At 45.8% G+C, this 24628-nt stretch overlaps 2 protein-coding genes across 3 annotated transcripts; both read left to right on the top strand.

Annotated features, from left to right (window-relative positions):
- Positions 1-4454: 4454 nt before the first annotated feature.
- Positions 4455-11347, top strand: LOC121467243. Of its 2 annotated transcripts, XM_041708569.1 has the most exons (3): positions 4455-4487; positions 4756-4831; positions 10386-11347. In XM_041708569.1, the coding sequence occupies exon 3, from the start codon at positions 10397-10399 to the stop codon at positions 11051-11053; it is 657 nt and encodes a 218-aa protein (XP_041564503.1). In that variant the 5' UTR covers positions 4455-4487; positions 4756-4831; positions 10386-10396; the 3' UTR covers positions 11054-11347. The 2 variants fall into 2 exon arrangements, with proteins under 2 accessions (XP_041564503.1, XP_041564502.1); XM_041708568.1 differs by lacking the exon at positions 4455-4487 and having other exon boundaries at positions 4568-4831.
- On the top strand, positions 6250-8564 carry LOC121467232. Its single transcript, XM_041708553.1, has 2 exons — positions 6250-7040; positions 7103-8564. Exons 1-2 carry the CDS (start codon positions 6250-6252, stop codon positions 8562-8564), a joined length of 2253 nt encoding a protein of 750 aa, XP_041564487.1.
- Positions 11348-24628: the final 13281 nt, after the last annotated feature.

Here is a 24628-nt window from a genome sequence, read left to right as displayed (position 1 = left end):
ACCTCTCCACCATTCAACTGGGCTATACTTTCCCTTAAGCACGAATCACGATGCTGCTCAGCTAAAAGCCAGTTGTCTGTCACCTCTGTTAAGTCGATGCGAACTTCGGGTATCCTATTCATTGTTTCACATTCAGTGACAATCGGATTTCTGGATAAAAAGTCCACGTGCGCCATACGGTTTCCATTGCGGTACTCTACAGTGAAGTCAAATGATTGTAAATATGCCCAACGGTGTACTCTGGCGTTAATTCTACTTTAGTTCGACTTGCCTTTAATGAATTACAGTCTGTAAATACTACAAACTTTCGACCGTGAAGGTAATGGCGGAAACTTTTTACAGCGTTGTATACTGCGAGGGTCTCTAGTTCGTAAGAATGATATCTCGATTCTGGGGACGATGTACATTTGCTAAAATATTCGAACACTTTAGGCTTACCGTCTATTTTGTGCATGAGAATGGCACCATATCCACTTGCACTTGCATCTGTTAGTACTGAGATAATTTTTTGACGTAGTTCTTCATGCTCTGATTACCAAACGAAGCCAGCCAGAGCTTGTATTTTTCGCGGATTTGGTTCAATACTACCGTCCTTGACCAAGTAGCCAAGATATTCTATTTCGGTTTTCAGAAAAGAGCATTTTTTTATATTAAATGAAAATCCTGCTTCCGATAGAACCCCCAGCACGACTGTCAGTCTTTCAAATGCTTCCTCTTTAGCCCTCGCTACTATTACTACATCATCAATGTAAGCAATTGCATAGGAGTACGCCAAGTCACCTAGTGCTCGCGCTATAGCACGCTGAAAAATAGAATGGTCATTCTTCAGCACAAATGGCATGGATAGAAACTCATACTGGCCCTCAGGGGTTACAAAAGCGGTTCGCTCTATGGATCCTGCATTTATAGGAATCTGATAAAACCCACTAGCCATATCTAAGCAAGAGAAGTATTTACCCCCAGGCAGTCTGTTCACTTGATCTGATATTAGAGGCAATGATTATTTGTCAGCCACTGTATTTGCATTTAGCTCTCTATAGTCTATGCACAACCGATCACTGCCATCTTTCTTTTTCACTAACAAAATTGGACTCGCGAATGGAGAATTACTTGGACGAATTACATTTACTGCCAACATTTCTTTCTCATCTACGCCAACCCGATATGGGCGTCTTTGCACAGTCTTGTTGGCATCCTAATTCTTGTTGGCATTTCTAATTCTCCAGTCGTGACACGTCTGCTCGGTATTCCAATAATAAAATGTTCAGTGTATGTATCAATATCACTTAAATCATAATTTTTATCAAATAGCTCAACATAACTTATAATAGTTTCATCAGATATTGAATTGACTACTTTAGTTTTAAAAATATTAAATTTATCAGCATCCATCGTTATACCAAAGTCTAGTGCCAAGATTTCACGACCAATCATTATGTCATGTTTCAAATACTCGTCTTCAACTACATTAAACATGATTTCCAAATTAAATTGACAAATTTGTATGGTGGACAGTATTTGTAAATTACAGTGTACAGTATTTGTGCCAATTCCTTTTAGAATGACTAAATTATTAAGTCTTTTTCCCGCGAATTTCTCTGCTAGCTTTGCCTTCATCAAGGAGCACTCGGCACTCGAGTCGGAAAAGAATGGAAAGGCCTCACCAAATTGACATAAAATTCCTTTGGGCTCTAACACTGCACAGACATCTACTCGCTTCTCGTTAATTCTGCTACTCGTTGCTGCTGTCCCCTTCATACATGCGGATGTAATGTGACCGACGATTTCACATTTAAAGCAAGTCACTCCAGTCCTGTCTCGTCCCGCCAGTGGTTTTCCAAACGATTGACTTGGTTTTGATTGTTCTGCCTACCTCTTACGGCATTCCAGCATTTTGTGTCCGGAAATTCCACAGTAATGGCACTTCATTGATGTGTTTGCCTTGAATCTCTTCCTGTCGGGGCCGATCGAATCCTCTGAAGCCAGATGTTCACTTTGCTTTCTGTACGCATACGCCTTCAACTGCTGCTGAAGTTCATTTCTGTTCGTTATATTGATGGTAAACAGTAGACGCTGCAGTCTAGTGTTGGTTTGCGACATGTGTGCAACTACGAAAGAGACAGCTATCTCCTTGATGTCCATCGCTAATCGGCTACCATATGCTGACAAGCACTCGCCTGTTTCCGGCCCTCCGTTGAGAAAATTTAACAAGATGGCGGCCGGCGTCTCGGAGTCGTCGTAGCGAAGAACAAATAGTTCTTGGAATTTTGGCCAGGTTATGCCAGCATAGCTGATCTGTGCCAGCCATTGGGAAACGCTCCCTTCTAGTGCTTCGCTCAGCGACATAACTAGCGCACTGCCTTCCAGGGGATGCTCCGTGAAAATCATATCGGCTGTTGTGCGCCAGGCGCTGGCGTCAGCTTCAGCCACGTCTGGATTGAACTTTGGCAATCTAATCAATTTTTCACTTGAATTTGTTGAAGCAGGCTGCTGCATTGTTTTTTGTATTTCAATAAATCGTAGATTTTGTGCTTCTAACAGCGATCGCCATTCACTATCACGCTGGGCCTGAGCCGATCCCACTTCTGATGTCAGAGGCTGAAACTTTTCTTGTTCTTCCCGTTGCATTTTGGTACTGATACGCAGTGAGTCGCGGTCAACGTGTACTTCTCTATCTTAGATGTCAGAGCAAACTGCCTTTTCTTCCTTCTTCACCATGGCACGCGCCATGCAGCATTGCCTCATCCAATTGTCCATTCCATTTTGATCTCTCTCTCTCTCTCTCTCTCTCTCTCCCTCTCAAAGGCAACCAACACGCGACCGCGCCACAGTCGGATGAGACGACACTTTCTCTCGTTCTCAATTATGCAAATAAAAGGAACCACAAATAACTCGTTGCTTAGTTTCTTTTGTTCTATATTCTTTCTCTTTCTTAACGCTTAACAGTTTAATTTACATTTACAGTTTAATATACATATGTCAGCTGGTGACCCCACACATTAGTGGCACTTAGTGCGATGTGTGGAGAAGGCCATCGAACCGTGTCCCAGCCTGGAGCACGACGACGAGGGTGGTAGAGGGTGGTAACAATGGGCACCTGGAAGGCAGCGGATCGGACAGCCACGTGAGTCGCCACTTCTGTGGAGAATCCAGACCGTCGGGCTCATGAACACACTGGCCGACTGTCCAATGGAGTCCTACTCGACTTCTTCTGGGGCAAAGACGATGAGGCAGGAGAGACAACGGCACCTCGAGCACCGACTCCCATTCCCCTAGCGAACCAAAATATTTTAACCCAGTCGTATTTGACGGAACATTGGCGCGAGTTTGAGAGCCCTATCTTAGCTGAGGGATTTTTCGCTCTCACCTCCGAGTCCCAGCCAACCACTCCACCACGAACAGCGGCCCTTCACCTCAGCTGGACATGGCTGTAGGAGTGATCAGCAGCCCTTAGGCCCCATCTTCAGGTGACTCTGGTCTGAACAGCCACGTTGTCTGAAACGAGGACCCAGGCAACATTAGTCCATCCAAATGGAAATGGGCGACTGGGAGAAGGCGACCGCACTCCCTCACTGGACCTGCCCGAAGACCGAAACGAGGGTTCCACCACGGATGGAGGCGGGCATCAAACTGCATGGTACTCCCGAGGAGCCGGTCGCTTCTAGAAGCCAGGCCTCACGAATGAGGCTGGACGGGTCAGCGACAAGAAATGGATTCCCCGACGAGAAACGAGTCTTACCTCCATCCCATTGGAGAAATTGAATGGGCGCGAGGCATATACCCCGATCCCTGTTGGAGCACCTAGCTGCACAAGAACATAACGGCCGGCGAGCCGACAGGAGATTTTTATTCTGAGCCGGATCAGTGGAGTTTCGAGTCCAAATTAACAAGCGGGGCAAGATCGCCCTCTCAAAACGTTCCCCAAAGTAGAAGGGGAATGTAAGGAGCCTGGGTCCCCCACAAAAATATATCTGTTAAGTTTTCATTCCATAAAAGCCAAAATCATGAATGCCAGCTGGAAACGTTTAATTAAGTTTAGATTAAATAAGTTATATATAAATATTCGATAAGTTATCAGCGCGCACATCTCTAACACACCACACACACACACGCAACCAAAACGAAACCCACTCTTAAAATTGGCACGCCACTAGGCCAATCGTTGAGAGTGATCGAGAGGACGATATGATCTCGAGCTTTGATGGTGAATAACTTATGGAAAATTACGCTAGCAAGTAGTGTAGATGCCGCGTATTGGACCCGAAGAAGAGTGTGATGCGTTTTCTTTTGCATCCCCCCCGCTCGGTTGGACCCTTCGCCGATTTCTTGTAAGTGAGCCGTTTGTTTTCATAGCTCGTGCCAACTTTTTCTTTCCTTCTTTCAACCTTTTCATTGCCCGAATCTGGCAAAATGCACACCACCACAACTTGGACGACGCGTTTTTCGCACCCCCCCCCTTTTGGTTGGACCCCTCGCCCACTTAATGTGTAAGTAAGCCGTCTGTTTTCATAATTCCTACTAACTTCCTTTTTTCTTTCTTCAAGTTTTTTGTTTCTTACGAATCTGGAAATATACACCCTTTTTTTTGTGTGTGTTTTTTTTTCTTTGACTGCGTGTGTGCTTGTTTTGACCCCGTACCAATGCAAATGTGGCTTATGTGTTTTTCTTTTTCTTTTTTTTTTATTATTGTGTGAACACCCTGACTCCTACGGGTCCGATCCGCAATCGGAACGTGCGGCTGCCCTGCTGCACCAGGACGCACCGCTTCCCTCCTTGTCTCTGCACTGCGACGACCGCTGGGGCCACCGTGTGACGCTCAGTAGCGCACAAAGTAAATATAATAACATAAGCAGTAGCTATAGATAGTCGTTAAGTAGGCAAGAAGCCGAAATAGTTATAAGTTCAATACCGTACAAAGGCAAGAAGCCGAAATAATTATAAGTTCAAAGGCAAGAAGCCGAAATAAATTTAAGTTAAATGGAAATATTCAAATTTAAATATCCGGGCGGGCGCGCCAAACAAAGGAAACGGTCACACTGACCAATAGCCACCACAAGCCACACGCGGTATGGCCATGGCTATAGGATTATGAAACTACAGTCACACTGGCGAGGGCCGGGAGGATATAAAAAGGGCACCGGGGCCCATACAGATCACTCTGCGGCCGACGGCGATCGGAGAAGGTAAGGCTTACCCTTTGGAGTGAGCAAACTTCTCTGGGAGTTAACTGCGGAGTCTTTTTTCGGGATAGGGTCTAGTACCCCGTCCACCCAATACATTGTAGTTAGTTGTTTCCCCCCCCCTTCCCCTTCTTCCCACCCCCTAAGGACCGGCCGGCATCAGTGATATCCGACCTTTGGGATCCCACACCCCAAGACCGACCGTCATTGGTGACACCCGATCTTCTGGGGACTCCACCACTCGGTTCTCCGAGGCGCTCCTCGGCCGTCTGCCGAACCGATCCCACCTGGTTCTCACCCGGGTTGCGTCGGTCCGCAACGCGCCCTGACCACCACTCGGTTCTCCGAGGCGCTCCTCGGCCGTCTGCCGAACCGATCCCACCTGGTTCTCACCCGGGTTGCGTCGGTCCGCAACGCGCCCTGACCACCACTCGGTTCTCCGAGGCCCACAGCCGGCCCTGCGCGCCCGGAACTAAGACCGATCAGATCGGCAAGGCCGAACCCTCGTGGTCGCGACACTTTTCCCTCCCTGGTAGACCCAAGCGGCCTCCACCCTCTTTTCGGAACTGGCAGACCCAAGCGGCTCCACCCTCTTCTCGAAACTGGCAGACCCAAGCGGCCTCCAAACTGTCTCATCCTCCTAGACATAAGCATAGCCAAGAGGGACGTGGCTTTTTCTTTCTCATTCACAGGGCACCCGCCGCCGCCGCCACCGCCGCCACCGCCGCCACCGCCGCCACCGGGACGACGACGCCCAACGACGACGCCGAACGACGACACGGAAAACCCCGGCAACCTACGGGCGGACGAGCCCCTGCAGCACGAACTCTATATATATCCTATTTAACAAAAAATTCTTAATAAACGCATACCGATTCGATTTCACTGAACCCGCTTACGTGTCATACTCTGGGAACCGGGTCGACCTCTTACAGCAACCACTCCTGACATAAATAAATGTTGGAACGAGCCCCTGGACACCGTTGAGCCACCTCAGCATAGCAGGATCGTTACATGGCGCCCGAACAGGTTAAAGTGGTTGCAAAGAGAAAGACATCGGTACAGAGTTATGTCGACGTGGGTGTACCTAGCAACTAAGGCGGATCTGATCAAGTACGCAAGAGAGTTCGGATTAGACACAACAGGAAAAGTGGAGGAGCTAAGACAGATACTGTCAGCATTCGCAAAGAACCCAAACCACACGGAGACGATCATGCAAAGACTAGGAGTACTAGCAGAGAAGCACAAGAAGGAAAAAGGAGCAACGGATCAGAACAGCACACCAGCGGAGGAACTCAACACAATGGCAAACCAGATCGACATACGGGTCAAACAAATCAACACCCCACCACGGCAGGAATCAGAAACTCCAGACATACCGGACAGAAAGGAACAAAAGGTGGAAGTGGAAATCCTAGACCGAGTAAGGAGTTGGGGGATCCGCTACCAAGGAACAACCAATCCCTTGGAATTCATCAGCAAGATGGAAGAATGGGCCAAAGGCTACGGCATTCGCAAAAATGCCCTGATCCAGACGATGCCATTCATCCTGGAAGGAGTAGCAGTGGACTGGTGGAACACAACACCGAGCCAGATAAGGACATGGGAGGACCTCAGGGAGGAACTGTTAGAATACTTTTTGCCACTAAGATATCAGGAACAGTTGGAAACTCAAATCACTCAACTACGGCAGCGAGAAACAGAACCAACAAGGGAATACGCAATGAACCTGAGGAAACTAATGAGATTTACAGAGTATTCAGAAGAGACAAATCTGGACCGGATATACAGAAACTGCAGAAGTAAAATAAAGCTCTACACGAGACGGTCGGGATTTAAAACATTAACAGAATTCCTGAGGTTGGCAGAAGAAGTAGAAGAAATAGAAACTATGGAAGGAACCAACAGACCAATAACAACAGGAAACCAGAACTTGCCGTCGGAAATCTGCATAAGATGCGGAGGAACAGGGCACGCCGCAAGAACCTGCACAAACCCCCCAAGACTGTTTTGCTGGGTATGCGGCAGAAATGGAACAAGAACAACGGAATGTTGCCGAGCTGGAGCGGGAAACGCCAGAGGCCTGAGCAGGTAACGCTGGTAGCTCAGGACCAAAAACAAATACCAGCGACAGGTGAACAATTAAGTTGTGACGGATTCCAAATATTTGCACCGGTAAAAATCGGACCAGTAAAAGCAAAAGGAACAGTGGACACAGGAGCTTCACGGAGTGTGATCAGCAAGAGAAGATACAACGAATTGAGAAAATATGGAAAATGGAGGAAGGGAAGGACAGAAATAACATTAGCGAACGGATCAAAGCAAAGATCGGATGGAGACTTTACAACCAACATACAGTTCGCAGGAGAAGAATTCGATTTCGACTTCCTCATCTTAAATCAGGTGACAGGAGGAATATTATTAGGAATAGACTTTCTGGCCAAAACGCGCACAAGAATCCAATGCGGCAACCTGGAATTAGATATCACCGAGGCAGAGACAACACAAGGAGAAATAGAACCCGAGCAGAGCACAGACGATACAGAGCCGACGGAGGAGGAAATCAGCAAATTTCTGGAACAACAAATGCAAGTATTCGAGGGAATGAAGGGAACCAGTAATATCACGACACATAAAATTTACATGAAGGACGACAGACCGGCAAAACAACGATACTACCCACGGAACCCGAAACAACAAGCGATAATAAATGAACAAATGGATGAATTGCTGGCACTAGGGTTGATTGAACCATCACACAGTCCATACAGCGCGCCAGTAGTATTGGTAAAAAAGAAGAACAACGAGTGGAGAATGTGTGTGGACTATCGGCTGTTGAACGAAAGAACAGAAAAAGACGCCTACCCGGTACCAAGAATGGACTTTATATTAAACCAGCTAAGAGAAGCAAAGTTCATAAGCACGCTAGACCTGAAATCGGGGTATTGGCAGATACCAATGGAAGGTCTCAGTCGACAATACACAGCGTTCACAGTACCGGGACGAGGCTTGTTCCAGTGGAAGGTCATGCCGTTCGGACTCACGACAGCACCAGCCACATTCCAGAGAGCTCTAGATACGGTCATAGGCCCAGAGATGGAGCCATTCGCGTTCGCATACCTGGACGATATCGTGGTAATCGGAAGAAACAAAAAAGAATACTTGGAAAAATTAAGAGAGGTTTTCAGAAGGTTGCAAGCGGCAAACCTAAAGATAAATGCGGAAAAGTGTAATTTCTTCCAAACCGAGCTAAAATACTTGGGACACATTGTAACCGACAGAGGCATCAGGACGGACCCGGAGAAAGTGGCAGCCATTCGAGAATTACCAGCCCCAAAAGGCACTAAGGAAGTACACAGCTTTTTAGGGATGGCATCATGGTAGAGGAAATTCATCCCAGGGTTCACGGAGAAAGCAAGCGCCCTACAAGAACTGGTAAAGAAAGGAAAAAAATTCGAATGGCTGACAGAACATCAAGAGGCGTTCGAGAAGATTAAAGAAAGTTTAACAATGGCACCAGTACTAGCATGCCCAGACAAACAATTCAAGCTACAGACAGACGCAAGCGAGCTGGGGATAGGAGCAGTATTAACCCAGGAAGACGCCGAGGGGGAACATGTCATCTCATACGCAAACCGGAAGCTGAGCAAGGAAGAGCGAAACTATAGCGCCACAGAAAAAGAGTGCCTGGCAATCTACTGGAGCATCAACAAATACAAAATGTATCTGGAAGGATACCGATTTGTAGTGGTGACGGATCACCTAGCGTTGAAATGGCTAAACTCCATAGAAAGCCCTTCAGGGAGGGTAGCCAGATGGGCGCTCGGACTACAACCGTTCCAATTCGAGATTAGATACCGAAAAGGAAAATTGAACGCAGTAGCAGACGCATTGTCCAGGGCCCCACCAGTAGAAATAAAGTCCGCGAACTGTCAGGGCGACTGGTTGAAGGAGGCATACGAGGAGGCGCAGAAAGACCCGAGCATCAAAGAATTCAGAGTAGAAGGAGAAAGACTCTACAAAAGATGCGGGAGAGATAGGGACAGACAACCATGGAAGCTGTGCATTTCAGAAAGCGAGATTCAAACGGTGCTTAAAGAAAACCACTGCAACACAACAGCGGGGCACTTGGGGATATTAAAAACACAGAGGAAGATTATGCAACGATATTTTTGGCCCAGAATGCGGAAGGACATTGTCAAATTCGTAAAGGCGTGCGAGAGCTGCCAGCGATACAAATTGTCTCAACAAAAAACCGCAGGGAAAATGCTGACAAGAATAACCGAAGCACCGTGGGAAACCGTATGTGTCGACTTCGTCGGACCTCTACCACGCACGAAGCATGGAAACACCACACTAATAGTGATAGTGGATAGATTTTCTAAATGGACTGAACTCGCGGCAATAAGGAGCGCAACGGCAGAGGCATTCCTGAAAATATTTCGTGAACGGATAATCGCCAGAGTGGGTGCGCCAAAAAACTGATATCAGACAATGGGGTCCAGTTTACGGGAGGAAAAACAAAGACCGCCATGGAACAGTGGGGCATACAACAACAATTCACGGCGCCATATACGCCGCAGCAGAACCCAACTGAAAGAACAAATTGAACCATAAAAACCATGATATCACAAATGGCAGGGGAGGAACAAACTAGGTGGGACGAGAATCTGCCGGAGCTAATGCTAGCATACAACAGCAGCACATCCGAATCAACGGGATTCAGCCCAGCCCAAATACTGTATGGAAGAGAACTCCGACTGCCGGGAGCACTATTCGACAAGGTCACCAAAGGGTCAGGATTAGCGACAGAAACAGTAGCAGCAAGGTGGAAGAGACTACAAGGCATCAGAAGCGAAGCGATCGAGAACATGGAAGGAGCAGCAGAGATACAAAAATACCATTACGACCTACGTAAAAGAGACTGGAAGCCAAGTGTAGGACAGCTCGTCTGGTGCAAAACACACTACCTATCCAACGCAGTGGAAAAATTCAACGCTAAATTAGCACCGAAATATGACGGGCCGTGGGTAGTAGACAAATTTTGTTCACCGGTGATAGTTATATTAAAAAATTGTAAATCGAAGAAAGCAAAACGCGCATACATTGGAGATATAAAAATGTATATTGACACTAACCATGAACTAACCAACCGGGATAAGAAAGAAACAAAAGGTAACTCAAACGATGTATTATTAATTTCAGAAAACAACAACATGAACAAATTCGACGTCACAAAGAAGAAGTTCCGGGAGAGCAGCACACGGCTGCAGCAAGAAAGGCGAACGACGAGGTTGATACCGGCGAGACCAGCAGGGGCGGGCATACGGGTCAGGACAGCACCGACTCGCCTCAGACCATCAATGTGCAGGCTAGCTCTGTCACAAAGAGAAGAGCAGTCACGACCAGAGGAGCAACAGACAGCCCGACCGCCAGCAAGAACGGCCGTGGCGACCGATAGAGGCGGACGGACCCGGATCGCCCATGTTCCTCGCAGCTCTCTTGAGGCAGTGACCGACGGAAGTGTCCAGGAACAACAGGGAGAACGGGCAAGGACACCGTCGCCAGACCGGGACAGCCTGGAGCTACACCCGATGGACATGTATACACAAGCGGCGGATGCACAGGCAGAGGAAGCAACACAAAGCCAGGAGACAGAGGCACGCCCAGACGCACAGGCGCCACGAGTGGAGTGGTTCACAAACGAGATAGGGTGGATCGTACCCAGAGATGCGACGATGTCAGCCAGGGCGGTCAACGAAATCAAAGAGAGATGGAACAGGAGGAGAAAGGGGAAACAGCAGAGTATCCTAGGATGGACGACCAAAAGACGTGGAAGGTCATCTTTGGAGGGGGAAGCCGTATCACGATAAGACACTTCGTGCCTTCTCAAGAGGGGGGGAGGTGTGACGCTCAGGAGCGCACAAAGTAAATATAATAACATAAGCAGTAGCTATAGATAGTCGTTAAGTAGGCAAGAAGCCGAAATAGTTATAAGTTCAATACCGTACAAAGGCAAGAAGCCGAAATAATTATAAGTTCAAAGGCAAGAAGCCGAAATAAATTTAAGTTAAATGGAAATATTCAAATTTAAATATCCGGGCGGGCGCGCCAAACAAAGGAAACGGTCACACTGACCAATAGCCACCACAAGCCACACGCGGTATGGCCATGGCTGTAGGATTATGAAACTACAGTCACACAGGCGAGGGCCGGGAGGATATAAAAAGGGCGCCGGGGCCCATACAGATCACTCTGCGGCCGACGGCGATCGGAGAAGGTAAGGCTTACCCTTTGGAGTGAGCAAACTTCTCTGGGAGTTAACTGCGGAGTCTTTTTTCGGGATAGGGTCTAGTACCCCGTCCACCCAATACATTGTAGTTAGTTGTTTCCCCCCCCTTCCCCTTCTTCCCACCCCCTAAGGACCGGCCGGCATCAGTGATATCCGACCTTTGGGATCCCACACCCCAAGACCGACCGTCATTAGTGACACCCGATCTTCTGGGGACTCCACCACTCGGTTCTCCGAGGCGCTCCTCGGCCGTCTGCCGAACCGATCCCACCTGCTTCTCACCCGGGTTGCGTCGGTCCGCAACGCGCCCTGACCACCACTCGGTTCTCCGAGGCGCTTCTCGGCCGTCTGCCGAACCGATCCCACCTGGTTCTCACCCGGGTTGCGTCGGTCCGCAACGCGCCCTGACCACCACTCGGTTCTCCGAGGCCCACAGCCGTCCCTGCGCGCCCGGAACTAAGACCGATCAGATCGGCAAGGCCGAACCCTCGTGGTCGCGACACCCTCTTTTCGGAACTGGCAAACCCAAGCGGCTCCACCCTCTTCTCGAAACTGGCAGACCCAAGCGGCCTCCAAACTGTCTCATACTCCTAGACATAAGCATAGCCAAGAGGGACGTGGCTTTTTCTTTCTCATTCACAGGGCACCCGCCGCCGCCGCCGCCACCGCCGCCACCGGGACGACGACGCCCAACGACGACGCCGAACGACGACACGAAAAACCCCGGCAACCTACGGGCGGACGAGCCCCTGCAGCACGAACTCTATATATATCCTATGTAACAAATAATTCTTAATAAGCGCATACCGATTCGATTTCACTGAACCCGCTTACGTGTCATACTCTGGGAACCGGGTCGACCTCTTACAGCAACCACTCCTGACATAAATAAATGTTGGAACGAGCCCCTGGACACCGTTGAGCCACCTCAGCATAGCAGGATCGTTACAACCGTGATGCCCTCCGACCGTTCCACCTGGATGACCTCCTTCCAGCGCCTCGCGCATAAACGCGAACCTTGTCTCCGCGTCCGGCGCGTAATGCTGCCGTTTCGGGATCGGCCTCATGTGCATCACCTTATTCCACGCGGCGCATCAACTGATCCGCTATTTTTGTTGTTGCATGCTTGTGTTCTCCTGCGTTCTTTATATACTCTGGAATATGCCCGACGCTATAGTCCGCTCTTTTTGTTGTTGCATGCTCGTGTTATCCTGCGTTCTATATAGACTCTGACATATGCCCGAGGCTATAGTCCGCACCGCTTGTTGTTGCCTGACCGTGTTGTCCTTGCTTGTCTGTTCCGAGTTCTTGTGTTTGTTGTTTGAGCTCACTGACGTGGACAGTTTGTTCCCTTTTCCTTGTTTCCTTGTGGCGGATTCTAAATATGTTTGATTCCACTGCCTCCTTCGTAAACTGTAATGCCTGGCTTTGTCCTGAGCAGCTTTCTCCATGTTCCGGCGCACAATTTCGAAGATCTCCTTCTCTTATTGGCCTTATCTTCAGGCGTTTCCGGCTGCTTTCCTGTGCCAATGGTTTCCCTGTCGTACAGGGCGCTGGGCAGCCGAGGCTCTAGAGCCCGCGTGAGGAAACACGGGGAGTACCCTGTTGATTCCGACGTACTTGAGTTTACCGCTAGCATAATCTCCGGCCACTTCTCATTCAAATTCATCTGGTTCTGTCCTGCAAACTGAGCTTTCATAGTTTTAACGGTTCGTTTTGCTCTTTCTGTCGGATTTTTCTGCTGAGTATATGGCGCTGTGAATTGTTGCTTAATGCCCATTTCGCTGAACTGTCCGTTATTACCAACTTAGGGGCTCCGAATCTAGCGATAATTTTTTCTCGGAACGCCTTTTGAAGTGTTTCTGCCGTTGCTATTCGCAGTGGCACCAACTCTGTCCATTTTGAAAATCTATCTATCAGCACTAGCAGCATCTGGTTACCATGCTTTGGTCTTGCCAATGGTTCGACAAAGTCTGCGCATACTGTTGCCCATGGTTCTTCAGGTATCTGCGTCAGCATCTTGCCAGGTGCCTGCATCTGGTTAGGTTTGTATTTAAGGCATGTCTCGCATTTTCGTACGTGTGCTCCGGCGTCCCTATGCATTCCTGGCCAGTAATATCGAGCCGCCAGCTTCCCACGTGTCCAGCTGCTTGTGAGTCGTGATTCTCTTTCCGGATGGTTTTCCTCAGCTCCCGAGGGACACAGAGCTTCCATGCTGCCATGCCTATATACCGCGCCTCCCTCCCTGTGTGTCTTCCTGGCAGCGGCTGTCTCGACAGTGCATCAGCGACAACGTTAAGCTGTCCCTTCCTGTACGATATTTCAAAATCATACTGCTGGAGCTCCAGGGCCCACCTCGTTATCCTTCCTGAGGGACTTTCGATGCTTTTCAACCATTTAAGCGCCATATGGTCAGTCACCACTTTGAAGTGGTATCCTTCCAAGTATGGTTTGAGCTTCCGTATCGCCTTTTCGTTTTCGCTGGTTGAATAGTTCTTTTCCGTGCCATTCAGGGTCCGGCTTCAATACGAAATGACCTTCTCGTCCCTTTCTGTTTCCTGTGTCAAGACTGCCCCTATACCATAATCGCTTGAGTCCGTCTGCATCACGAATGGTTTATTGAAATCTGGGCATGCCAGCACAGGATCGACCACTAACCTTGCCTTTACCTGATCTGTAGTCCATATCCATTTTGTGCCTTTCCGCAATAGATCACTTAACGGTTTCACTATTCGAGCAAAATCGGGCACGAATCGTCTCTACCAAGATGTATGTATTGGCGCAGTTCCCGGATGGAATCAGTGCCGATTCCTTGATTTGTCAAGCGGTGGCCCAGGTAAAGCAGTTCGCTTTTGAAGAATTCACATTTTTCCGGGTTTTATTCTGAGGTTTGCCTGCTTTAGGCGTCGGAAAACTTCTCTCAGGGTCCTTCTCTGTTCCTCCAGAGTGCGCCCGATCACGATGATGTCGTCTTGGTACGCAAACGAGTGTGGTGACAACTCCGTTCCTATAACCTGATCCAGTGCTCTCTGGAAAGTCGCCGAGGCGGAGTGCTAGCCATATGGCATTACTTTCTACTGGAAAACTCCCTTTCCTGGCACTGCTATTTTCGTCTAGGGGAATTTGCCAGTAGCCATCTTTCAAATCTAGACTGCTTATGTATCTCGCCTCCCTGAACTGGTTCAAAATGTAATTTATCCTTGGCATCGGATAAGTATCTTTTATTGACTTGGCATTGATATGTTTAAAGTCGACACAAAGACTCCACAGACCTGTCTTCTTTTTCACCATGACAATCGGGGAGCTGTACAGACTTCTCGAGTGTTTTATGCATCCCTTCTCTAGCAACTCGTCGACTTTCGCATTGATTTCCCCTTGATTCGGATATTTCGGGTAGTCTCTCTGTTTGATTGGCTTGTCGTCTTTCATGGTGATTCGGTGCACGGCTTTGTTGGATGTTCCACTCATTGTTCGAAACTCTGCGAGCTCCTGCTCTAGGAATTTTTCAACATCGCATTCCTCACAGGTGATTTGCACCACTGCCACAGACAATTTTTCCTCGAGCTATCCGTTGTGCACACTTTATTTCGGCGCCGACTCCTGTGAGGAAACTCCATCCTATGACCAGCGAGTCTACCACTCCTGGTAGGATCAGCACGCTGATGGGCAATCGCTTATTGCCGAACTCCACCTCTACCTCGAGCTGTGTGCTTATCCCGCTGCACCTGCCATCTGCCAACCTAACTTGCCTTCTCGTACTTGTAATCTTTTCTTCAGAAGCCAGCATATCCGCCAGCTCCTCGCTTATAAAGCTTTGTGTGAGGTTCCGCCAATCGTTACCGCTGCAGATAACTGCTGCTCTTCTTTGATTAATTTGCCAGTAAGTTTGGAGAGACCACACCTTGCGACCCCTCCTCGCCTCTCTGCGGCCCAATGCCCGTGACCGCCACACCGTCTACATGCTTCGTGTGGGCTCACGACGTGTGTTTGTGAGCTGTAGGCTCTTGGTGCTGCGCTGGGTGGCCTCTGATTGGTAAAAGGTGGCCTCCATAGCGTGCTTTGGTGGTTATAGTTGTTTGGAGTCCATTGACTCGATCCGCTGCTTGGTGTTCGCCTTCTTCTTCGCACCGTCTACACGTAACTTGGTGTGGTGCTGTTGCTTTGATTCGCGAGAATTTGTTTTCTTGTATGAATGCTTCTCGCTCCTTCTCGAGCTCTTCATACCCATCCGCCAGGAACATTAGAGATTAGAGATCGTCTAACTTGTATGATCTCAGGGTAATCCTCAGATCAGGCGTGCAGTTTTCCTTTATCAGCTCGACCTTTCCTTTGCTTGACCTGGTCGGCGAGCTTTGAGAAAAATCCCCTTGGCAAGAATTAAGTTTGGAAACTTTCGTTGAACTCTCCCCATGTCGTCCTGTGTTTGCTGATTGAAATAAACCACTTTAGGGCCTTGCCTTGCAGCAATTCTGCCATGACTCGGGGAATGAGGTTCAGGTTCAAACCGTATATGTTTGCTGACCATACTACTTGTTAAAAAAACTCTACCGGTTTTTTCCGTACCGACAAACTTGAAAGACCATTCCCTGACTTGCTTTACGACTTTTGCATAGTCTGGTGCGATGGGCCCTTGCTGTTCTGGTCTTCTTTCTTGACTTGTGCCCCAGGATCTTCCTGTCTCCTTCATGCTCTCCACGCCTAGGCTAGCTAGCAATTTGCCGCATGAGCCTGGTTTGTCGTAGAATTCCTCCAGCTCAGCCCAAATTTCCGCCATTCCTGGGTCATCTTGTGTTTTTGTGACATATTCTGAATGGGCTTTCCGCATGTCCTCCAGGATGATGCTAAGCTTGGCTGCCACCTTTGATCCTCTTTCATGAGGGGATAGATCCATCCTTTCCCCATTTCTGTTTGATGCTGAATTTCACTGTCAGGACAATCACGTTTTGGGCGCCAGATGTAACGAACTGATCTGCTCGCTACGAATGTCGTGCTCGTGTTTGTGCCACCAAATTTATATAAACGTGACCGCTCTATTGATCAGTGAAAACGCACAGAAAGATTAGGAATATACAAGGATCTTTTATTCGCCGACTTGACCCTCGGCCGGGGTATTGTATTGACAATGTGGAAATGTGCTCCGCCGTCGCCTCCTTCCCACGTTGAACGTCTCGCTGGGCTGCGATTGCTTCGAAGTGATGTCTCCCTCGCTGGTATCGCTCTGCGGGATTACAGGGCTTAGGGATGCGTCACCGTTCCCAGACTAGGGTGAATAGGCACTGTGCTCTCAAGGCGTACGCCTTTCCCAGCCGCAGCCTCCTGTCCCTTGCTCTGTCCCGGCCGGTCGCACCGGACGTCGGCTGAGTTTCTACCTGACGGTTCAGGCGTACGCCGGAAGCCGCCAACGCAGTCCCTGGTCAAGCGCAAGGTTCGAACGCTTCAACCCTACCCCTCTGCCGCAGACTTCAGAATTCGACGTATTTATATTCTTCGCTGGGTGTCCTCGTAGTCCTTGCTCTGCTTCCGGATGTCTCGACTGGCTCCGCTCCTTGTTGGCATAGCGCTCACGATTCGGTAAGCTGCCGTTCTGGGATTCTAGCAGTGAACTGCTGTGCTCTCAACGCATACGCCTTTTGAGGCACTAGCTGAACAAACGCGCGTCCTTCTGGGCTAGTCGCACCAGGACCTTGTACAAATCCTGCAGGACGATCAGGAGTACGCCGGAGTTCGTCAATGCAGTCCTTGTAGGCAGGCGGCTAGTTCAAGACCACTTTCCCTCTGAGCCCACGGTTCTTCGTCGAAGGATTCTATTTGTTCAACTCTGTCGGACACGCCGGGTGGGATGCTAAGCTCAAATCGCTACAGAAGTTGTGACAAAGCGCCTGGACTTAGCCGTGTGATGCCGTAAGGACCTCAGCTGTGTCTCAATTCGGAGACTTTAACTCTAAGTCCCGAACGTCTCGACGTAGCTATCTTGTTTCCTTGATGACTCCGCACGGCTCTACTTGGTTCTTCACGTTGTTTCACTGGTTTACTTGATGACTGTTACTTGTTGACTTGGTAGAAAACGACTGATCCAGCTTCCTGCGCTCGGCCTGCTTATATAGGCCTCTGTTTCCCGCTAGTTATCGGCGTCTCCTTGCCTCCTGGTCCAAAGTCCACGGTTTTACCGTTCGACCTTTCGCCCTCTGCGCAGGGCACCAATATCAGGGTCCGAAGTCTGGTGCCGTCCCGTTACTTCCTTCTGCACACGGCCCTTCGGTACTCTCTTTTATTGCTGTCCCTCTCGGAGCCTCCCTATCCTTGCCTGGTGCTTAGGGCACCACTATGGGAGAATTCCACTGCTTGCATGCACTTACTCTGCTTGCTTTCTAACTTGTGGGGAGTTATTCAACTCCTCACAGTACCTAAAAGTATAATTGTTCCTAAAATTTCATAATTTCGCCAGATCTAAAAATAATTAACCTAGCGACTGACAATTAACACCTATCGTACAGAGTAAAATTTTAAGTGTGTCTCTTAACACCGCATATTTCTGTATGGTGTCTATGTCTTATTCACAAACATTGTGGTGTTTGACACCGAATCTGCGCTTGCTTTTTTACTTTGCCTTTATAATCAAATGAAATCCTTGCAAATAAAACCCGGCTGTTGTTGTGCCGGCACTTACGAAATTTCCGTAACTAAATGCGACTTTTTGCCATATGGGAGTCCCTGTGAATAAGTCGCACATTAGGTAATAACCAGTTCAAATTACGTCTTCTACAACGTCTTCTTCTTCCGAGTGCTCAAAGCAATGTGTAATTCAACCAAAAATTACTAAAATATGAAAAATTTATTGGATAATGTCTCTATATATTTCATACTCTATGCAGTGGCTAACGGACAGGTCAGCTCCATAAAAAATAAACTCAGTTAAACGTAAACGGCCAATTGTAGAGTTTTAAGAACATATCGGGTACACCAACTTAGGGCCAAGTTTCGTAAAAAATCCCATAATCCCATAAGTTTTTGAGGAATCCGGAATCAGTTTTGGGGAAATGGCCTTATTGCATTGCATTGACCATCTTATTCGGCCAATTCCATGATATCGGTTTTAGTTTTTTCTTTTAACCGTTAACCTCAAATTTTATTGTTATAATATATTTACCCCGCTGATTTCTTTCCCACACTTTGAATGTGCCTGATTCCATTGTTACAACAACAATTTAATTTCATTTTTAACTATCTCAAATGGAAACGAAATTAATTTAAAATCATGGTTATGGAGTTCCATAAACTCACTCATTGCTCACCAGGATATCGTGACATTTTGTTACGGAGCTGGTTTTCCAATGAGGGCGAGGACGGCTTGCCGTTCATCCCAGATTAAGATTCTTCCCAGTTCTCAGTCTGCACAATAGCCCAGCTGATCAGCTAAATATCAACTTATATATATGTGTATAAATAATTCAATAAAAAAATATAAAATTCAATAAACAAACAAATATTAATATAAATTCATATGGACATTTTTTTTTAAGTAAAAAAATAAAAATGAAAAACATTTTTAATTTTTCCTATGTTTTTATTGACATTATGAGAATATAAAGAAGGAACAACAAAAGTCAATGATTTTTGACCAATTTTTTCGACTTATTCAATATATTTAAAAATAGTTTATATCAAAATTGTTTTTAAATCCAAAGTAGATGCGATAACGAGTTTTCAGACAAGATATATATCAAACTTTAAAATTTGGTAAAACTTGAAATATAATGTCAACCACCTCAAAAAAATTTGTTTTGAGAAAAACGCGATTAAAGTTTAGGAAACAATTATAATGGAGTAACTCTAAAAATAATATGTAATATTCACTTTGCATCAATCGGCGATCCCAGATCCATACATTGGACTTTCCTTCTTCTCATAACTCAGGTCTTCGGAAGTTCTTTTAGCAAATCCTTGCTTAGTGCGTTCAATTCTTTGGTACCAATTATGACCTTTATTAAAAATGGCGACTGCTAGATAATTAGCAATTTTAATTATTTTTGTTCCAGCGTGAATATGCTTCGGACCAAAGTCCATCACAGTGAATTGTTATTCATTATTATTTTGTGTTCCGGATAAAATTCGGACATCGATAAAATTATCATCATAAATCGGATGATCAGCTGGTATAAAACTTTTTGATGCAGTGGTTGGTGTTAATAGACGAAGCTTTCAGGAGTGTTGTCAGCCTCAGCTTGTTGCCATTTGCACCAGCTCGACGAACCTGCTGGGCAATACTCGTGTTGAGGATGCCTGTCGCTTGAGTTTTTATGGTAAAAACCCAGAGGCGCAAATTCGCATTCGATAGCCGATTCTTCCTCTCATACTTTGAAGCCGGAATGCTTTCAGTTTTATATTACAACATTAATTACTTTTCCATAAGCTTGGCCGGCTGTTCTGCTGATGTAGCTTACAAATCGTATTCAATCAAATGGAAAAAGAAGCCGAGCACACTTCTTGTTCCACAGAGCTCCATTTACCATCCGCGATCTCATTGCGAGATGGTCCGTAAGGTTTTGCCGTGCTGAAATTTTCCCGGTTATTGCAAGACGATGGAATTTACGTTCCTTACCGCAAGTTTCTATCCGATGTTTTTTCTTTTGGCGGGAAAGAATTTGAATTGACATGGCGGAAATCTTTGCTTCTGTGAACCAGAGGCGTAGTCGAATGAGAAAGGAGGGTTGGGAGGTTAACGCTCACCCAGGCAACAATTTGAATGCAGAGTAGATAAGCCTCGAACTCCGATCGACGAACAGTTACGCCGGCGCAAAAGTTTATTCTTTCTAGTGTGAACGAAGTTTTGTTTTTACGGGTATATTTTGTCGTGACCATTGTATTATTGTGGTACATTTTGCTGAGTTTTCTGCCAGCTCCAACCTCAAAATATTAATTTTTTTATTCGATCTAAGTACAGGGGTGAGTAAAGGCACTGACGAAAACTGTACGCTGGGTATTTGCCTCTCGCTCTCTCTCATGGCTGGCGTACGGAATACGCACATCTGAGAACTTGGCTTTAACAACTAATCCATTGCATTAAAATAAAATAAGAGCCGAAAAAGTACTTTTTAAAGAGTTTGATAGAGTGAAAGACCCCTCAAAAAATACTGCAAAGTATTTTAATTCTGGATATATTGGAAACGTTTCGGTTGAGTCGGTCTAATAGCGTCTGCACACAGTCGCTTAAAAGAGTTGCATCGAAAAAGTTTAAGCGACTCCTTCACACAGGCAGCCGCTGATGCAAAAACAGCTGGTTGTCCACCGATAAGAAAACAAACCTTAAAAGAAGAAGAAGACGAATACCTACAAATTTATTTATTTTGCTAATAATATGGATAACACAGCAAACTTAATACAATTTTGTAATTTGCGAATAGACTGTTTTCGGCAGCTCATAATTTATCTACCGTTGTTGACGAATTGGTGGTTCTGCTCAGACGAGTGTACTGCAAATGACTTCGCAAATATTAAAAGACATACAGTGCAATGGAAAATTTGGCTTATAAGAATCGCCATCAGTAAGATCAGTCTGGACACTTGTGAGTATATAAGTTATTTAGATGTCCGGGCCGGCTGGCGTCTCCTCCGTGGCAGGGGTAGAGCCGGTAGTTGTTATAACCGTGAGGGGCTGGCAGTAGGATACTGCCGCTGGTTGAGGTATTGGTGACCACCTGGTTTGGCAGCCACTGGGGAGTCGGGTGGTCGCTTCGACTCCTTACTTCTTCCGAAGGTATGGTGGGAGATACTTATCTCCGTAGTCACTGCCCTTAAGGCACGGTAACCAAATTCAATAATCAGAATCAATTTAACGGCTAAGGCCGGAGTTTTATGACAGAGCTAGTGCTCTTTATTTCAAATCCAAATTAAAAACTAAAACTTAAGATTGAACAAAAGCTCATGCATAGCCGGATGCCCGTGGCAGACCGCTGACCTTGCACATTTTGCAGAAGTCATACGATCGCTGTCATCCAATGAAAGGGAGCCACGGCTAGGAATGGCACAATGTGCTGACTCAGCTCTAGGGTCAATAAAGTGGACCCAATTTAGGGCGGACATGCATGAGGGAGAAGTGTAATAATAATAATAATAATAAAAAGTGATTAATACTAGAGAATGATAAACATGATAAATGATTAATATTAATAGAGTAATAAGAACTGGCCTGCTCAGCCTAAGCTGGGAGTTGGTTGTTAACTACTCCCCCCTTAAATTTGAAAGCCAATTCGTCGATGGATTTTTGTAGCTGGGCTGCCTCTCGTTTGCGCCTGCAGTCTTGTTGGAGCAGGACTAAGCCGCATAGTGTGAGGCTGACGGCAACTCCTGCGGCGAACCAAATCCTCGGGGAACCTCCATCCGACACGTCTTCCCGGAGCTCCTGCATTAGATGCAGGCTATGCTCATTCATCCGCTGAAGCAATGGAAGACTCAGTATGTGATCGTGTCCTGTGATGTTAATTAAGGGGGAGGCCGCAATTCCCGGGCTCATATTCACTGAGTGATTGAGGTTCAAATATACGGAGTCGTTGATCACATCCTTTCTCTCAAAGGTGATAAGGTGGGTCCCAACGATGGTTACTGTGGGACCGTCATCGATGGTGATCCTCGTCAGTTTCTCATTACCGATAATTACCCCGTCGTCCACAATTGTAAGGGGTTCCAGATTGCTGGGCCGAGTCCGGCATGTAGCCGCCCCACCTGCATGTAATTGCGTGGCGCAGGAGTCGTGGGGCGCTTTTTTGCAAAATGTGGCCAAGTTGGTGGATGTGCAATCGGAGGCTGCCAGGATTCCGTCACTACATTCCGCCACGATGTTGTCTTCTATTTGTGGCATCGTGTGGTAGTGCGCGACAGGGAAGAGCAGGACTTTTTTACAAATACGCTTGTTAAGGATAGTAAATAAATACGACCTTTTTGTTTGAGTTCTGTATTGAAACTGTTTCATTTTATTTAAAACTTCTTGACAAGAAACTTATGTGAAAATCTTATTCTAATCTTAGCTATGGTCTACGCAGAGACCTTATCTTTTTAGTCTGGACGGGGGAGTTATTTATTTTGCCCCCCGCACAAGAACTCTCGGTGAAGGCACATCTGAGAGCGATAATATTAGATAGCTCAAGTGGCCTGCTGTTACAGATTACAAGTGCATTTGAAAAACTGAACCCTTGTCGGGTCCCAGATCGTAAATTATGGCTCTTGATCGAATTACACATTTCTACATGACATGTGCAGAGCTCATTAAATCTTAGACATAATATTTATCAGTGTTCGTCTGAACATTCTGGCAAGGGCCGGCAAACTGTGGTGTATGTGTTGTAAGTACATAATTGATTCAATTGCAATATAAAATTAGTGGACTGTATTTATTCGATATATTTTATTTTGCATTATAAATTTAACACCTTGCACGGCTTGAAATGACTTATGTTTTAGGATTACAAAATTTGAATTTTTAATTTATTTATTTTTGATCAAAACATTCTTTTACATAATTTATTTATAACATAAATTGATTAAATATTAATTATACCGTTTGGTATGACAATGGCTTGTAATTGCCTTCGTACATTTATTTTTCTTATAAAATATACAGTTAATACAAGTATTATAATAATTGCCAAAATTAAAGAAGCATGTCCAGTTACATGATGGAAGTCTAATTCTTTTAATTCTAACTTGTGAGTCTTTAAATATTGTATTTCTTGTGTTAATCGATTGATTTCATCAGTATGATTTATTAAGGGCAAATCGAGCTGGTTCCAAACTATCTTCGGTACATCATTAACCTCTCCAATATAAGACACCGGAAATGTTCCCTGATCTTCTAGCTGAATACTGTGTTGGGCAACTAATATTTTGTCATCAGTTCGAGCAGTACAATCTGACCTTAGCGTTAATATTCCTTGCTCAGGTAAATCCACTATTTCTATTTTCGAGTTGCTGCACTGAATTCTAGCCTTAGAATGGTTCTGAACCTTAAAAAGCCAACTGCTCTTCCTTTCTAACTCGACCCAATATGATTTACTCTCAATCACTGATTTATATTTGCAATCTGATTGCTTATTTGGTTTGTGAGGCTTAAGCTCACAACTATTGTCGTTAGCACTACTCCAAGGCCAACTTCCCTCACAAACCCTTTTATTAGATTGCCATCTTTGACACTTATTAATGGTTGGTTCTGTCATGAGGTGATAAGCATCTATTTCAAAATTGTAAACTAAGTACTGAGAATCGACATGTACTGTAATCATACGTTCATCTAGCCTAACTGGTACTGGGATAATTTTATAAAGCACCGAAGCATGTCTTCCAAACAAAGGTATTTTTGCATTGATAATTAACTTTTTATCTACAAATAACCCCCTAGCCGTGAGTAAAGTATAAACCTCTTTTAATTCTGTACCTGTTCTTTTTCCTGGCAGAATTAAATTCTCTTTTATTTGGGAAATCTCACTTTTCAACTGACTAGGTTTCAATATATTGGTATTAAGTCGACCATGATTGATGTCAATTAACAGGCTTATGACTCCGGATTACATCTTTTCGCATTCATCTATAATGTTAATTAATTGTTTTGTTATCATGAAGAAGTTGATGGACTCCTTGTACACATAATAAGATTCCTGCAATACCGCCGTCATGTTCTCAATTCTTTTATTCATTCCTTTAAAGTTGAAATTAACTCCTTCAGTAGATCTTTTCAAAATATTAGTCGTAGAATCAACTAAGGAAGTTTGTTTCCTACTTAACTCATTAAGATTATGTTGATTGCTTAATAAGTTTTTCATATTGTCCTCCATTTGTATCCTGTCGTCTCGATCCATTATCCCAAATAAAATGTGATAAAGCGATCCCATAAATCCAAACGGAGCTCGTTTATTTCTTGATTTCCCCTGAGCCATAAAAAGTTTATTATTTTCTTCTAAGTCTGAGATCTGCCTTTCTGTGTTATTGAGAACTAAAACACACTGATCCTCAAAACTAAGAAGCCTTTCGCAAATTACTCTCATTTTTGGGATTAAATCTTTACCTTTTTTAATCATCTCGAAATAAGCGTCCATACTATAAAATATAATTAAATTCCAAGAGGAGGCTACAATCTCTACGTCACCCATTGGATCTAGATATATAGCCG

Source organism: Drosophila elegans, unplaced genomic scaffold (assembly GCF_018152505.1).
Source record: "Drosophila elegans isolate 14027-0461.03 unplaced genomic scaffold, ASM1815250v1 contig_271, whole genome shotgun sequence".
NCBI lineage: Eukaryota > Metazoa > Arthropoda > Insecta > Diptera > Drosophilidae > Drosophila > Drosophila elegans.
This window is presented reverse-complemented; position numbering and strand designations above follow the sequence as displayed.